Genomic DNA, 15,125 nt, shown 5'->3' with positions numbered 1-15,125 from the left:
CTGTTCTGTTATTAGCATCTGTGTGATGCTAATACAAGGGAAGGCTGGGTAAAGGGTATATGAAATTCTCATTTCTTCACCTGCATCACCAATGGTAGTCATTAACATATTTGATTGAGTCCAGAAATTTTCTGTGATATAAACCTATAGTTTTTATACGGTTAATTATACATACTCTAATGTTGATACTGTTCAGCAGCTTGCTTTTTTATACACTTTTAATGCTATGATATATTTCTGTAAATTATGTCATATAAGTAATTTTATTTGTTGATTTTTCATTATGCTTTTCTACATACTTTAATTGCTATGCTGTATTATGATTTGCTTTTTTCCACCCAATAAATACATCCCTGCTATGTATAGGCCAGGCACTGTTTTGAGTGCTTTATATAAATTGAGAACGCATTTAAACTTTACATCAAAAGTATGCATAAAATATGTTTTATTTCTTACCCTCATTTTGCAGATGGGAAAGCTGAAATGCAGAGGTTAATTAAGTAATCTGTTCAAGGTCATTGCACATGGTAGTCCCAGGTTTTGAACTCAAGCAATCTGGCTCTTGAGGACTCTTCACCTTCTACCACATCCTGTCTCTACTTGATTGTGATCATTTTTCCCTGTTTTTCACTGCACCTCATTATTTTTAACAGTCATATGAGGGCCCAGGCTGTAGATGAACTGTAATTGAACTACTCCCTGTTAATGTTTTTGACTTCCATATCTATCTCCAGCCCTGGGTCCCCAACCACCTCCTCGGTGTCCCATGGGCAGACTCCATTTTATTTATTTAGTTAGTTGGTTAGTTAGTTAATCAATCCTCGCCTGAAGATTGTTTTCCATTGGTTTTTAGATAGAGAGGAAGGAGGGGAAGGAGAGAGAAACATCGATGCTAGAGAGACACATTGATTGGTTGCGTCCCACATGACCCTGACCAGGGCTGGGGATTGAATCTGCAACCCAGGTACGTGCCCTTGATCAGAAATCGAACCTGAGACCCTTTGGTCCTTGTGCCCACTACTGTAATCACTGAGCCAAACCGGCCAGGGTGCAGATTCCATTTTAAATGGACTCAAATTGAACTCATCATCCTCCCACCTGAGCCTCCTCCTATGTCCCCACCAGTTATCAGGATGGAGGCAAGAGCCAGCTTGAGGGAATAAGTAGGTTCCGAAGTAAATGGAAGGTGTTTGTGTCAGTGGCATAGGGAAGGCGTTAGCTTTGCACAAAGCTTTGCACAAAAAGTAAATGAGGGTAAGTTAGTCTTGGATGTCTTAAGGAAAGAGGTGGGAAAAAGGAGGATGGAGAAGCCAAATTTAGGCTTCTGGTTATTAGCTGTTCATCACCAAGGCAACTGCGTTGTTATGGCAACAGCAAAGCCAGCACCGCATCTTCCAAGCACCGGGCCGGGCTGCCGTTACCTTCACACCAGCCAGACACTTCCGTATAGAGGGCTGCGGCCCTCCAGAAACGGCTATGGAACACGGAATTACTGCTGCAGTAGCCAATCAGATAGGCTCTGTGGCTGAGGACGCAAAGGAGGGGTCGGGAGTTCTTTGAAGCTTGCCAAAGGGCGTTGAGAGGCGGGAGTGTATCCTTTCTTCACCACTTAGGGGCCAGGAGAGAAAGGGGCGGGACCCAGGTAAAGGGGCGGGTGGAGCACACCCACTCTCTCTTCTGACCAATAGAAAGCCATAAGTCCAAGTAAAGTGCCCAGTGGGCGTCGTCGCCAGACCCCTGTGCAAGGCGCGCCCAGCCAATTGGCGGCAGTGGTGGGCGGGTGCGGGCGGCAAAAGCAGTGCGGCAGAGGCGGAGCAGGCGCTGCAGCAGGAGGGAAGATGGCGGACGAGGAGAAGCTGCCTCTCGGCTGGGAGAAGCGCATGAGCCGCAGCTCAGGTGCCGCGGGGGTCGGGGCTGGGGCGGGGCCGCGCGGGCTTGCGGGAGCAAGGCTCGAGCTCGCCCCTCGGGCGCGGCGCCGCCGCCCGATTCCCGTGGGGTCTTGGCTCCGCGTCGTCCCGGTTAACGGCCCCGGCCCGCCCTGTTGAGGCTTGGAGCCTCTGGAGCCGGGAAGCCGGAGAAAACTGAGGCTGGGACGGGGCCAGGGAGGCCCAGTGCGCTGCGGGGGGGTGGTGAGCGACTGATGAGCGACTGGTGATCCCAAGGCATTCCTCTGGGCGATGGCCCTGGTCCTGCGGATCGGGCTGACACCTTCTGGCCTAATGCACCTGACATCGCGGGGGAACATCTCCGCATCCCGCCGGGCCCTGGGGGTTCGCCCCTGGGGGAGGACACCCCAAGCCCATGCTTAGGGCGTGGTCCCAGGTTGTATCCCGGCCTTGGATGCACAACCTACTTCTGCTACCACGCCTGCCACCCACACCTAATCCTGAGTCCATGGTGATATTCTGCTTGAGGAGGGCCCCTGTTCTTGGGTCCGATATTAGGCTTATCCACAATAATAATGTCAACAACAGGGCACTTTTATTAGCTCCAAGCATTGTGCCAAGCGTTTTATGTGTCTTCTCTCTGAATGGTCACAACTCTGGGAAGTCCGCAGTCATGACCCCCATTTTGCAGGTGAGGAAACCGAGGCCAGAAAATTTAAAGAACTAGCCCAAGGTCATTCATTTGGGGGAGGGGGGACGGAATTAGAACCCAGCCAGTTTAGCTCTAGAGCTCCATGCCCTTGACATTGCAAACTGCAGAGAAGCAGGCCTAGCATCTTATTCCACTGCCTTCATTGCCCATAGTAGTTATAGTCAGTAATAATTCTGGTGAGCATCTTGCATACATTATCGATTTTCCACATTAACCCCATGAAGTTTGATGGCCTTATTGCTCACTTCACCACCACTATTCAGGGAGATAGAGTCCATTGTCAGAGTTTTAGAGATCACCAGTGGCCCAGCTGTCACTCACCTTGCTCCAGTCCTGGCCTGTGGCTGTGGCCTGTGGCATAAACCTGATGCTCTGCTCAATTCTAGGCTCCCTGTTCTGCCATTTCTGCTTTGCTCAACCCTGACAGCCCTCCTCAGGGGATACCATCAGCCCTTCACACTTCACAGTAAGGGCACAAGTCCTCCTTGTAACCCAGGCAAACTCTGGGCCCCTGGAATGACACACCCTTTCTACTGAGTCCCTCCCACTTCAAGTTTCTTATAGGCCATGTTCACTCCATGCTCTTCAGTCCCACGGTAACGTCTGGCCCCCATTAATGCTGGTCCCTTGTGTAGCACACTGTAGGGGAAAAGATCAGAGCTTTGGTATCTGACACACTCGTGTACAGTTCCTGCCTCCCTCCATAATATGCCTGGATCACAGTAAACACTTAGGAAATGTTACCTAGTTTTGTTATCTAGAAAATGGAGATAGTAATAGCTCTCATACTCTTAATGTATGCCAAGAACTGTCCTAAGCACTTTATAAATGTGAACTCATTCAGTCCTTATAATAACCCAACAGGCCTGTACTGTTGTCATCGCCATTTTACAGGTGAGAAAATCGAGGCCTGGGGAAGGTAGGTCATACAGAGAGTAAGTAGCAGAGCCAGATTTGAATAGGTGGTCCAGATGCTAAGTACATGCTTTGAACCACTTCATCTCCCCCACCCTAGCTTCTCTGTTGTTGCTCTGGGTTATTTGAAGTTATCAATGGCCGAAGTTATCATTGTCTTGTTTGCCTGACTGGTGGCGATCTGTCCCCACCTAGAATGTTAGCTCCCTAAGGGCCTGTGGTATGTGGTGGACACACAGTGGATTTGCTGCATCATGATATCTCATAGGCCAGTCAGTAATTCTGGCCTCAGGGTGGTGTCTGTCCTATGAGTAGTCCCAGCTGAATTCCCACCTCCTCTTCCTCCAGGCCGGGTGTACTACTTCAATCACATCACTAACGCCAGCCAGTGGGAGCGGCCAAGTGGCAACAGCAGTGGCAGTGGCAAAAATGGACAGGGGGAACCCACCAGGGTCCGCTGCTCACACCTGCTGGTCAAGCATAGCCAGTCACGGCGGCCTTCGTCTTGGAGGCAAGAGAAGATTACCCGCACCAAGGAGGAGGCCCTGGAGCTGATCAACAGTGAGCAGGGCTGGAGACCGGGTCTGAGGGGAGGGAGGGTACCTTTCCCCAAGGGGGCCAGAGCAAGTCTTGTAGAAATCACACCAGACCCTCCACCCCAGCTTGTTCAGCTGTCAGGTGTGGCATTGGCTGACACAGAAGTGCCTGTACATGACATGAGCCTGGCCCACATGGCCACCTGTCCTTTTTCTTTCCATCTGTAGGAATGGGAGGACCCAGCCTTGGGAGCTGACAGACCCCTGTAAGCTCTATGACCTTGGGGGACCCAAGTCACCTCCCTGAGACTCAGTTTTCACCTCTGTAAAATGGGCATCATCATATACCTGCTTCTTGGGGTTGTTGCGAAAATTCAGTAAGATAAGACAGTGCATGGTGCACAGTGGGCCCACAGTCAGTGGGAGCTATTGTTGATAATATCATCAAGCAGAGTTCTGCAGCACATAGAGAAGTGGGTCTGGAGGTAGGGGGATTAGAAAGGTAGCAGCACAGAACTGGCCAGCAGTTTGTAAGTTAATTTTGTCTGAAGAGAAGAGGCTGTTCCTTCTGCTCTGTTTTCTTCACAATCTAGAACAGTGGTTAGCAAACTTTTTCTTAAAAGGCCAGAACGTAAATATTGTAGGTTTGGGGGGCCATACAGTCTGTAAACTCTGCTATGATAGCAGCTGTAGGCAAAATGTAAACACCTGGGAATGGCTGTATGCCAGAAAAACTACAAAAATAGCAGGCTTTGGCCTGTGGGCCCTTTTTGGCAGAACCTTGATCTAGAGCTGTCCAGTATGGCTGCCATTACCTACATGTGATTATGTCTACTTAAATTAATTAAAATTGAATATTAAGGATTGGTTCTTTAGGTACACTGGCCACACTTCAGGTGGTCAGTAGCCACATGTCGCTAGTGGCTGCTGTCTTGGACAGCACAGATATAAAACATTTTTGTCCTTGCAAGAAGTTCTGTTGAACAGTGCTGGTCTGGATCTCATGTGGTTCATAATCCACTGAGCCTCTTCCACCTGAAACCCCAGACCTCTCCTTGGGTGTTCCTACCCCACATAGCTGGTCCCTCATCCACCTCCAGACAGCCTGAGTTCTCATTTGACTCTGCCAGGTCCTGGCTGTGTGACCTTGAGCAAGTTATTTAACATCTCAGCTTCACTCCTCACTCTCTTTCACCTATAAAATTAGTATTATGATAATAGGACCCACCTCAGAGCACAAATGACAATATCTGGCATCTAGTAAATGTTCTATAATTGCTAGTGGTGAGTATGATTGTTGCTGTTGTTAGCACAAGCCTGGCAAGGAGTACACAGTCAGTCAGTATTAGCTGTTGTTTAACTATCATGTAATTTGGTCCAGTACTTGGCCTGTAGGATATTACTGGCATACATGCACACCCCCACCCCATATGGCATCTGACCCAATAAATGGCACCTGTTAGCCTCATACCTCATAACATTGTAGAGAGGATATGAGTTCTTGCACAGAATCTTGAAGGCAGATTAAAAAGTTCACCTCCTGAGCTTCATGAGAGCAGGGACTAGATCTGTCTCTTTCCCCACTGTGTTCCCACCACTCAGTACACAGCGTGGCCCATGTTAGCACTCACAGCACTGTTTCATGAACCAATAGGAAGCAAGAAGGATTCCTGGCAGGGAACTAAAGAAGGACAGATCCTGGCCAGGTTGAGGAGGGCCCAGAGTGAGGCAAAGAGTTGGGTCTTTCCTGGTCATAGCAGGAAACACATGGCTAAGTGTGACCCCGAGAGGGACCCCACAGTGGTGTGCTTTCTGAACTGTGTGGCTGGAGGGTGAAGGGCCAGGAAAGCAGGAAAGTCCAGAGCCCAGGCTGGCTGGGACCAACTGTGAGTGATGGGGAAGGGTTGGGGGGCCTGGCTGCCCCAGGGGAAAAGTAGGAAGTGGGTGGGAACAAAACCCAGAGAGAATCTGAAGATGATGTCCTCCCAGCTCAAGTGGTCCCTGTTCTGAGGGTTCTGAAGTGAACAAGAGGTAACAGGCACCTGAGATTGAGTAGCAAGAGGTACTAGCACTGGTATAGGGAACTTGGGAAGAGATGCAGTCTGGGGAGGGACTCACTAAATCTGGGCCTGGGGAAGAGACATTGGGAGGCAACTGAGTGTGGGCTTGGGTTCAGCAGAGCAGCCAGGCCAGAGACAGAAACTCTTGGAACAATCTGACAAGACATGGCAGGTGGGCACAGTGAGATCTCATTGTGGTTTGGAAGGAAAACTGTCAGGCTGTGGGGACTGCCTGGGAGTGGCAGGTGAGGATGCCTCCCCCATCTCTAGGATGGAGAGTGCTGAAGTTGGCTTGGGTCTTAGAGAGGGTAACCTGGGGTGGGGGTGCTCCCAGTAAGCAGCTGTGCCCTGGGGATTAACCATAAGTAGACACAGACTAGGGTTAGCAGGGGTAGGGCATGGCTGCCTGTGCTGAAGGGCCTGGTGGAAGCTATGGGAGGAATTGCAGCTAGAGATGATGTGACTTGAACTGGAGGTGGATGGGAGGGTTGGAGCAGATTGCTTAGAGAGATTTAGTAGGCAGAATATAGAGGAATGGGTGATGGATTAAATGGGCGGGGGTGGGGTAAAGTCAGAACCTGTGTGGGCCCCCCCTGGAGTCACACAGACATGGATTCTGGTGTGGACTTAAGTAACTGTTCATTCTCAGAACCTCCATTCCCTTTTCTGTAAAATGGGGACATGGTGCCATGAAGATCCAGGGAGTACTCAGCAGAGCAATGGGCTCAAGTGTCTGGTGCTCACTGTCTACGTGGTAGAGCCTTGACCTCAGTCATTTAGGCATGTATGGTGGAGGCCAAGGTCAAGACAAGGCCTTTGCTCACAGGCAGCCCCTGCTGCTTCCCTGAGGCCTGGGGAAAGAGCTCTGAGCAGGGACGCAGGAGGCCGGTAGGCTCAGCATGCAGACCCTCTGATGACCTTGGGCAGGGGTCTCCCTCTTTTGGCCTCAGTGTCCTGAGACACTGAGATGGGGTTAGGGCAGGTCTCCTTCAAGGTTGTTAGGAAGCAGTGCGAGATGCAGGCTGTGGTACCATGTCAGTGAGCTTGGGGAGTTTGGGCCTTCTCTTTTCTCCCATGGAAGTGAATGTTCCCCTGTCATGGGCTTGTTCCAGGTGATCAGGAGATGAGGATTTGGGCAGCACACTCTGTAGCTGGCAGCCTGCTCTGGAGTCTCATCAGTATCCATTTAGAGCCAGTGCTCCCCATTGCCCCAAGGGGACAGGCTGCCTGCAGTGAGAACCAGCACATCCAAGTTTTCTGCTGATGCTCCTTTTCTCAGCGTCGGCTCCTTTGCAGCTGCTGGGCTGTGGCCAGGGGCTATCAGAGATCCGAGAACTGGCTGCTTATAATTGCTTGGGTCCTTGTCTGAGGAGACCAGGCCATGGAGAAGCCCTCCCTACCTGCTTTTCATCCCTCTGCACCCACATCCCCAAGACCTAAGGGTCCCAGGGAGGCCCTGGTATGAACAGCTGTCCCCCCAAACACACTCATGCCCAGAATCAAGGGTCAGTGAGTGTTTTTGGTCATATCTCCCCAGTCTAGGTCAGTGACTCCCAGACTACTAGCTTTCTGCTGGATCTTGGGACTTCTGTGATGACAGAACTAAGCCTGTCACCTTTTTCCTGCACAGGCGTCTTCCCTTGTTTATCTCCAAACATTAGGGTCAAAGATCACCCCCTTTGTTCACTCACTTTCCCTTGGGTAATTTTATTGTTGTCACACAGCCTTTCCTTGGTGGTGCCCATGTGGAAAGATGGAGCTCTCTGATGTCTTTTCTTATAAAGACATTAATTGGATCAAGGCCCCGCCCTCATGACCTCATTTAACCTTAATTCTGTAAAGGCCCAGCTGCAAATACTGTCACATTGTGAGGGTCAGGGCTTCAACATATGAATTGGGGGCACACAATTCAGTCCATATTATGGGGACTGAGAGCTAGTAACGCAAAGCCTTGCTCTGGACCAGGCCCTGCTCTAGCAGTAACTTCTTTCCTCCTCACAATAGTCCTCTAAAGTTAGAACTGCAAATTAGCCCATTTTACAGGTCAAGAAAGTGAGGCTCCAAGAGGGAAAGTCACCCACCAGGGTCATGGAGCTCAAGAGCAGTAAAGCTGGGATCTGAACATAGCAGTGAAGGTTCAGAGTCCACCCTCCTCAGCCTCGGGGCTGTGTTGTGATCTGCCAGCGGAGGCAGTTGCTCTTCTGTTGTGTATCCTGTTTCAGAAGTTCCTGAACTCCCCAAAGCAGGTGAAAGGTGCCTGCTCCAGACTGGGAGCTCCTTGAGAGACCGCCCTGGTCTGCTTCGTTCCAGTCAGTGTCCCAGCTGGAGCTCCACTGGGTGAGGGTTGGATGTGCACCATCTTGGTGCCTGGTGTTGACACAGTCAGGTGAGGCCAGAGCATTGCCGGGAAAAGGCCAGGGGGTCTGTTTGTACTTCCTTTCTTGCTTCCTCCTTAGCACTTGGACCTGAAATTCACAGGAAAAGTATGAGATTCCAGCATTTCTGCCTACAGAGCCCAGTGGTGGGTTGTTAAGAAGCAGAGCAAGATGCAGGCTGTGGTACCATGTCCCTCTCCCTCTTTCCCCATGCCCTGTTTCTCATTTATTCATGAATTCCTTCAACATTAGTGAACACCTGTTCTGTGCACAGCACCAGGTGCTGGGTACACAGCAGTGAGCACGGCCGACCCAGCCCCTGTCTTCCCAGTATGAGGTAGGCCACAGACACACAAACAGGACAGGGCTAAATGCAGGGCACAGGAGGCACCTCACAGAGCAGGGTCTTAAGGAAGGCTCCCAAGTGAGACCAGAAGACAGCAGATGAGCTCCAGGTGGAAAGAGATACCCAAGCAAGTGTAGTATTATGGACACCATTGAGGTGACGGGTAGATGGGGCTGAGGGAAGCAAAGAAGCAGGGCAGGACTGGGAGGGACATCATGGATGGTATAAGACTGAGCTGAGGGCACACGGGTCTGAAGGTTCATTTGCATCTTGACTTGTGGCCACAACCAGACCCCTAAAGGTCAGCCTCTAGAAAGGTAGACTGAGGAGGAAAAATACCATTTCAGGCTCCATCCAAGCAGAATGTTTTCTAAGAGAGCTGGCTGGTCAGATGAAGATTGGGGTGCTGTGAGCTATGGGGCAGGTGATTAAAAGCTTGCCTTTTATCTGATTTTTAGGCTGGTAGTGCCTGCATTCACACTGTGTGTACTTCTTGGCCAGGCCATCTATTCTTGAGGGTCCCCACAGTTTTTCCCACGCCCTCAGCTGCTAGAGGATGAGGCCAGGTGATGCTTTCAATGGGCTCAGGTCTGGGCCTGGCTCTGCAGGTGCTGGGCACATGTGAACAGTCATGTCTCTTTAAGGTGGGCAAGTGCACAGGAAGGGGGTGGTTCACTGTGTGCTCAGGATTCCCCAGCTGGCGAACTGAGGTCCAGACAAAAGTGAGAGGAGGAGGAACCTTGGTGCTTCAAGGGTGAGGACAGGGAGATAACCAGAAATCCAGGGAGGAGAAGAGGAGGAGGAGGAGTATCCTGGTAACATTGGGTGCTGGTCGGAATCACTTATGGATGCATCTGGCACAGAGGCACCACCATTAGCCCCAGGGGGGTGTTCCGACCACACCAGGGCATTGTCGGTAGAAGCCACCATAGCATGCAGGCTATAGCAAGTGGGGCTTCTGTCACATCAGAGCAGACTGAGATGTGCCATCGAAGAAGACCAGGGATGGACAGATCAGAGAGAAGTAGGGACAGCCTCATCATGGGACATGCAGCCCGCATGGCAGGGAGAATGGTGACAGCAAGTGACATTTCTCAAGTTCTCACTCCATGCCCGCACTGTGTAGGTTGTCACTAGTCTGCTGGAAGATGACTAACAATACTAGAAGCAAAGGGATGGTAAGGACAAGACAAGAGTGGCAGGAACACAGAGAAGGCAGAGGTGACTGGAATGGTTGTGGGAGAATCAAGCAGATCAGATACCTGGACACTGCAGTTGCTGCCGTGATGTACAGTGAGATGGGTGATAGGCATACAACCATGGTTGAGCTGTTTTTTTGTTTTTTTTTTATCCTCACCCGAGGACATTTTTTTGATATTTTGTTCAGATAGAGTGGGAGGGAGAGAGAGAGAGAGAAACATCAACGTGAAAGGGACACATCGAGTGGTCGCCACCCACACGACCCAACCAGGGCCGGGGACAAACCGCAACCGAAGTACATGCCCTTAGCGGGAACCGAACCCGGGTCTCTCTGGACCGCAGGCCCACACTCTAACCGCTGAGCCAAACCCGGCCAGGGCTGGTTGAGCTGTTTTAACTGGGGTCCCTGGCAGATGGGTGATAGTGACCTTGAGGTTAAACAGGATTCTGAGGCTGATCGACCTGGTGAAGTTTGCGGCAGCCCAGCATCAGGCAGATGGCCCTGGCTGGGTGTCTAGGCCTCAGTACCAAGTAGATTAATCAGCAGTGTACCTGTGGTGCTCAGGTACCAAGCAGGTGTGTCGCTGTCTTGTTTAGGTCAGACAGGAGCAGCGGGTTGAAGTATCACATTGGTGTGCAGAAACTCCCTGGCAGCTGTGACGGGGTAACCCACCCATTTGACATGGGTTGGTGCCTCATTGCTAAGCCGGGTGGGTACGTGGTCCTGCGGCCTCAGAGAGAATGCCCCCAGGAGAGTGGCTGTCAGGATGGCCATGCAGGCCCTGGTTGAGTGGAGGTCTGGGGCCAGATGTTTTTGGAGCTCGCCTGGTGGCTGAGCCTGTGGGCACAGGGAGGAGTCTAGCAGGGATGCCCATTCATGTTCCAGGACAGCTGGTCGGAGCAGGATGGGGGCATTGCAGGGAGGGCAGAATGGTTCTGGCTCTAAAGGCTCCTGGTGGCTCTTCCATACCTGTACCCACAGAGTCCTCTGTGCTCTGATCCCCAAATGAGTCACACAGATGCTCGGTCATGCACCCTGGCGCCCTCTGCTGGGAGCCCTCGTCCTCAGACATCCTTTTCCTTTTGTCAGTCCCAGCCTCCCTCTCCATCCAGAGGAAACTGGTACCTAGTGGGGACAGTTTGGGCTGCACAGAAACTCTGGGCTCTGCCAACACATCCTGTTGGGGCAGCTGGGAGGAAAGCCGTGTCGCTGCCCCTGGGGCCTAATCCATGGGAACGACACGTGTCCTTTCCCTCAGTCTCTCAATGACACCCCAGTGAGCCCACCAGGCCTTTCTCCAGTTTTTGACAGATAGGACAACTGAGACCCATAGCTGAACACTCAGCCAGCCCCTGTGGCAGAGCTGGGCTCACATCCTGGCCTCCTGCCTTTCTCTTAGAAGTTTCTAGAAAACTTTTCCACCTCTACCCTGGGGACTCTTAGGCGGCCCTAGTTTCCAGTATCCCTCTTGTCTGTTCTGTTTCTTGCTGTCCACCCCTGTGGGCCTGGAGGTAGATTTTTCTTACATTATGTGTGGGAGGTGGGAAGAGATCACCTAAGTTCCTGTTATATTTGTGTAGAGTGGGGGAGAACGATAAAGGGAGTGGGGGTTTAGGAATGGGGTGTGAGACCAGCATGGCTGTTCAGATTACTGCAGGGTCACAGTGTGTGGACTCCTGTGACTCCAGGCATGAGTGTGCATGCACATGTGTGCAGGGAAAAGGCATTTGTGGGTGGGGGTGGCAAGTATTCAAATGTGCATGGTGCGCATACACCATAGAGCAGAGGTGGCACAGCCCCATTCTCAGTGATGTGCCACCCTCCACCTGGAGCCCTCTGCCCTGTCCCATCCCACCCCAACATGGAGGTCTCCTGTGTGCCTCATGTTATGTGTGTCCACAGGCTACATCCAGAAGATCAAGTCAGGAGAGGAGGACTTTGAATCTCTGGCTTCACAGTTCAGTGACTGCAGCTCAGCCAAGGCCAGGGGAGACCTGGGTGCCTTCAGCAGAGGTGAGCAAATAATGGACACCACCAAGCCCTGAGTACCCTCTGGCCCACCAGCCTGTAGAAAATGGATGAAATGGCCCCTGCCACACAGGCCTTCAGGCTCCACCAGGTGGCAGCACAGTCCTTCCCTCAAGCTTCAGAGGCTGCCTTAAGGGCTGGCGGGCACAGGGGTGACTGTAGAGCCTTCTCCCCAAATCATTTTCTCCTGAGTTGGGGAGTCAGTCTCTGTGTCTCTACACATTTTTTTCTATTACAGTTCCACCAAGCTGCCATTTGCCTCTCCTTCTGTTGGGAGTATGAGGCAGGGACCCCTGAGAGCCCCAGGATAGTCTTCCAGAATCCTCCACCCCACCCTCACTGGTGGGGAGCCAGGGATGAGGGGAGGATGAGTTGGATCAGCAGCCCCGAGTTTAGGGCTGTCAGGCTGGGGCAGTGGGAAGTGAAGAGCAGAGGGGACCAGGTCACCACCTCCTCCTCCTCTTTGTCCTCCTTTTCTTCCATCCCCAAGATGCTCAGAATGGGGTAAGGAATGTTGGGTAACCAACAGGGAGCTGCTGCCCACTCCAGGAGGCAGATGGGGTAGACGATGTGGCAGGGGCTGGGAAATGGGCCCAGGGAGACGAATTCATCACTAAAATGCATCTCTAAGCATGCAGCAGTGACAGCAGCTCTGCCTGACATCCCTCATGCTGTCTTCAGGCTTCCTGGGGCCTCTTTAATGGCCCTGCCACCTCCAGCTGAGCTGCTCAGCACTGTGACAGGGCCATAAACCAAGTGACAGATGAGTGTGAGGCTGGGCACAGGCAGGAGCCCCATCTGGCTGCCCTGCCTGGTCGGAGCTTCTGCCCAGTCTTGACCCCCACACATCATCCCGTATATTTCCCCAGGTCAGATGCAAAAGCCATTTGAAGATGCCTCCTTTGCGCTTCGGACAGGGGAGATGAGCGGGCCCGTGTTCACAGATTCCGGCATCCACATCATCCTGCGCACAGAGTGAGGGGGCGGGTGGTCCAGGCCTGGCCTGTGGGGTGGGGCGGGGCGGGCTGGGTGGCTGGGCCTGCAGACCCTGCTTACTGCCGCCAGCCAAGCATGGGTGCCCCTCCCTGCTGATGTCACACAGTATTTATTGTTCCCAAAATGGCTAGGAGGGGGGCTCTGCACCATTGGGGCTTCTGTCTGCCCCAGGCTGGGGCTGTTCCCAGATTCCTTTCTCTTTGGGAATTGACTTTGGAAGGGCAGCGGTGTGGGGAGACTCCCAGAGTTCCCAGACCTGGGGGTGGGGGTGACCTGTCCCAAAGGAAAGGCCTAGTCAGCTGAGCTGTCCCATGTCCAGGACGGGGGTAGGAGGACCTTACGTTGTTTCTTGTTATGCCATGTTCCTCTATTAAACTGCAAAAGGCAAATGCTCTGTGTAGGGCCTAAGCTGCTACTGCCTTGGGGCCCCCTGAGCAACAGTGCAGCACCCTCCATACCCTCCATTAAACCTGGAACCACTGCTTTGCTTCCTGTGTCTCATTTCCTCCTGCTGAGGTGAGGGGTCACTGTCATGGGAGCAGTCCTCTCTTGCCACCCCTAGTGTCCATTTCCTCCTGAGAAGCCTCTCTACATTCTGGGCCTGAGGACATCCTCTAGGAATTCATCCCAGCATCCAGACTCCAGGGAGATGGGGCACCACTCAGCACCAGCAGTCCTCAAACTCGGTGTTCTAGAATTCAGGGACCCTATCTTGAGTCTCCCAGCTCTGGATTTAGCAGGTCAGGTGGAGCTGGATATCTGGGAGAGATCCTTGGGGAACCAGATTTAAGCCCTTCTGCCCTGGATGCTCCCTGTACACATAACCCCCACTCCTCCACACACAGGGCACCCCGGTTAGAATGAATTATGCCTTGCACCCTGATGCCTTCTTCCCTGTCACACCGCAAGCTCTTCTGGCAGGTTGTACCTGGGTCCTGCTGCCTCTGCAGATGCTGGGGAGACCCTGTGCTGGAACATAGGAGGAGGGTGCTGTCTTGGAGCAGAGTAGTGGGCTCACCCTCTTAGGGTGGGGGCTGTGGGTGTGGCTTACTTGGTCTCCATCCTCTCCTCACAGCTGCCCCTGTGCCAGGGCCTGGGCTAGGGGCTCAGAGTTCATTCTGGGGGTTTATGGGCCTGCTAGATGGTTATGCCCACTCTGCCCACCCCTAATGGGGACCACCCACATGGGGAGGAAGTGGCGGAGGTAGGGGGGCAGGTTACCAGGGCTTGAAGGACTGAGCAAAATAAAGCCTTGCCTGGCTTGACCCCAAGGGAGGCACCAGGGCCAAGTCTAATAAAGGCCTGAGTTTCAAACAGTCACCTGGGCCAGTTCCCATCTGGCAGGTTTCTGGGGCAATTGCTCTCTGCCTGCCTCCTGCTGGAGCATTTGTCATTAGGAAGGTTTAATGAATTTCAGCTCCAGTGGGCTGGGGAGAGCTGGCTAGTTGGCTGCACCTCCTGGCAGAATCTTCCATCGCCTATGGAGGAGCACAAGGCAGGCAGCAAGCAGCCCCACTGTTTGCATCAACAGCTGTGTGGGGTTGAGGGAGCAGCTGCACCCCTCCTGGCCCAGTGGTTCCTCTGGGAAGGATCAGAAGTGAGTGCTTGGGGGGCAGGAGGGTTTGTGGAGGTCTGCTTCAAAGGGAACGGTCACCGGAGAGGGGGTGCTTTCAACATCAAAGGCCCAGTGGTGTCTCTGGGCTCCCTGGTGGCTAAGATGCTGCCAGGGAGAGGGGTGTGTATTTTCTTGTTCTGGCTGGCAGACAAACGGTCTTTGTGCATCCCTGTCACTTTGGGCATCCATGTCTCTGTCTCTGTCTCTCTCTGTCTCTCTCTCTGTCTCTCTCTCTCTCCCTCTCTCAAGCATGCATGTGGCTGAGTAACTAAGTTGTCTCTAGGTATGTGTCCAGTGCAACCCTGGGAATACCCCACCCCCCCATCTGGGTGTGACCCCCTGCCTCTGTGGACCCTCTTCCCCTTTGTCTAGCTGTGCAGCAGCCAAAACCCAAACACAAAAGGACATCACTGTTAGATAAACATGTCCCCAGAGCTCACTCAGTATCAGGCTGA

General features: G+C 52.5%; 1 protein-coding gene across 1 annotated transcript; it reads left to right on the top strand.

The window, feature by feature from the left end:
• Positions 1-1,798: 1,798 nt before the first annotated feature.
• On the top strand, positions 1,799-13,041 carry PIN1 (peptidylprolyl cis/trans isomerase, NIMA-interacting 1). Its single transcript, XM_036240457.1, has 4 exons — positions 1,799-1,896; positions 3,862-4,074; positions 11,934-12,044; positions 12,929-13,041. Exons 1-4 carry the CDS (start codon positions 1,839-1,841, stop codon positions 13,036-13,038), a joined length of 492 nt encoding a protein of 163 aa, XP_036096350.1. The 5' UTR covers positions 1,799-1,838; the 3' UTR covers positions 13,039-13,041.
• The last annotated feature ends 2,084 nt before the right edge of the window (positions 13,042-15,125 follow it).

The sequence above is a fragment of the Molossus molossus genome, unplaced genomic scaffold (genome assembly GCF_014108415.1).
Source record: "Molossus molossus isolate mMolMol1 unplaced genomic scaffold, mMolMol1.p scaffold_m16_p_4, whole genome shotgun sequence".
NCBI lineage: Eukaryota > Metazoa > Chordata > Mammalia > Chiroptera > Molossidae > Molossus > Molossus molossus.
The sequence above is the reverse complement of the archived record's forward strand: the minus strand, read 5'-3'. Positions and strand labels throughout refer to the sequence as shown.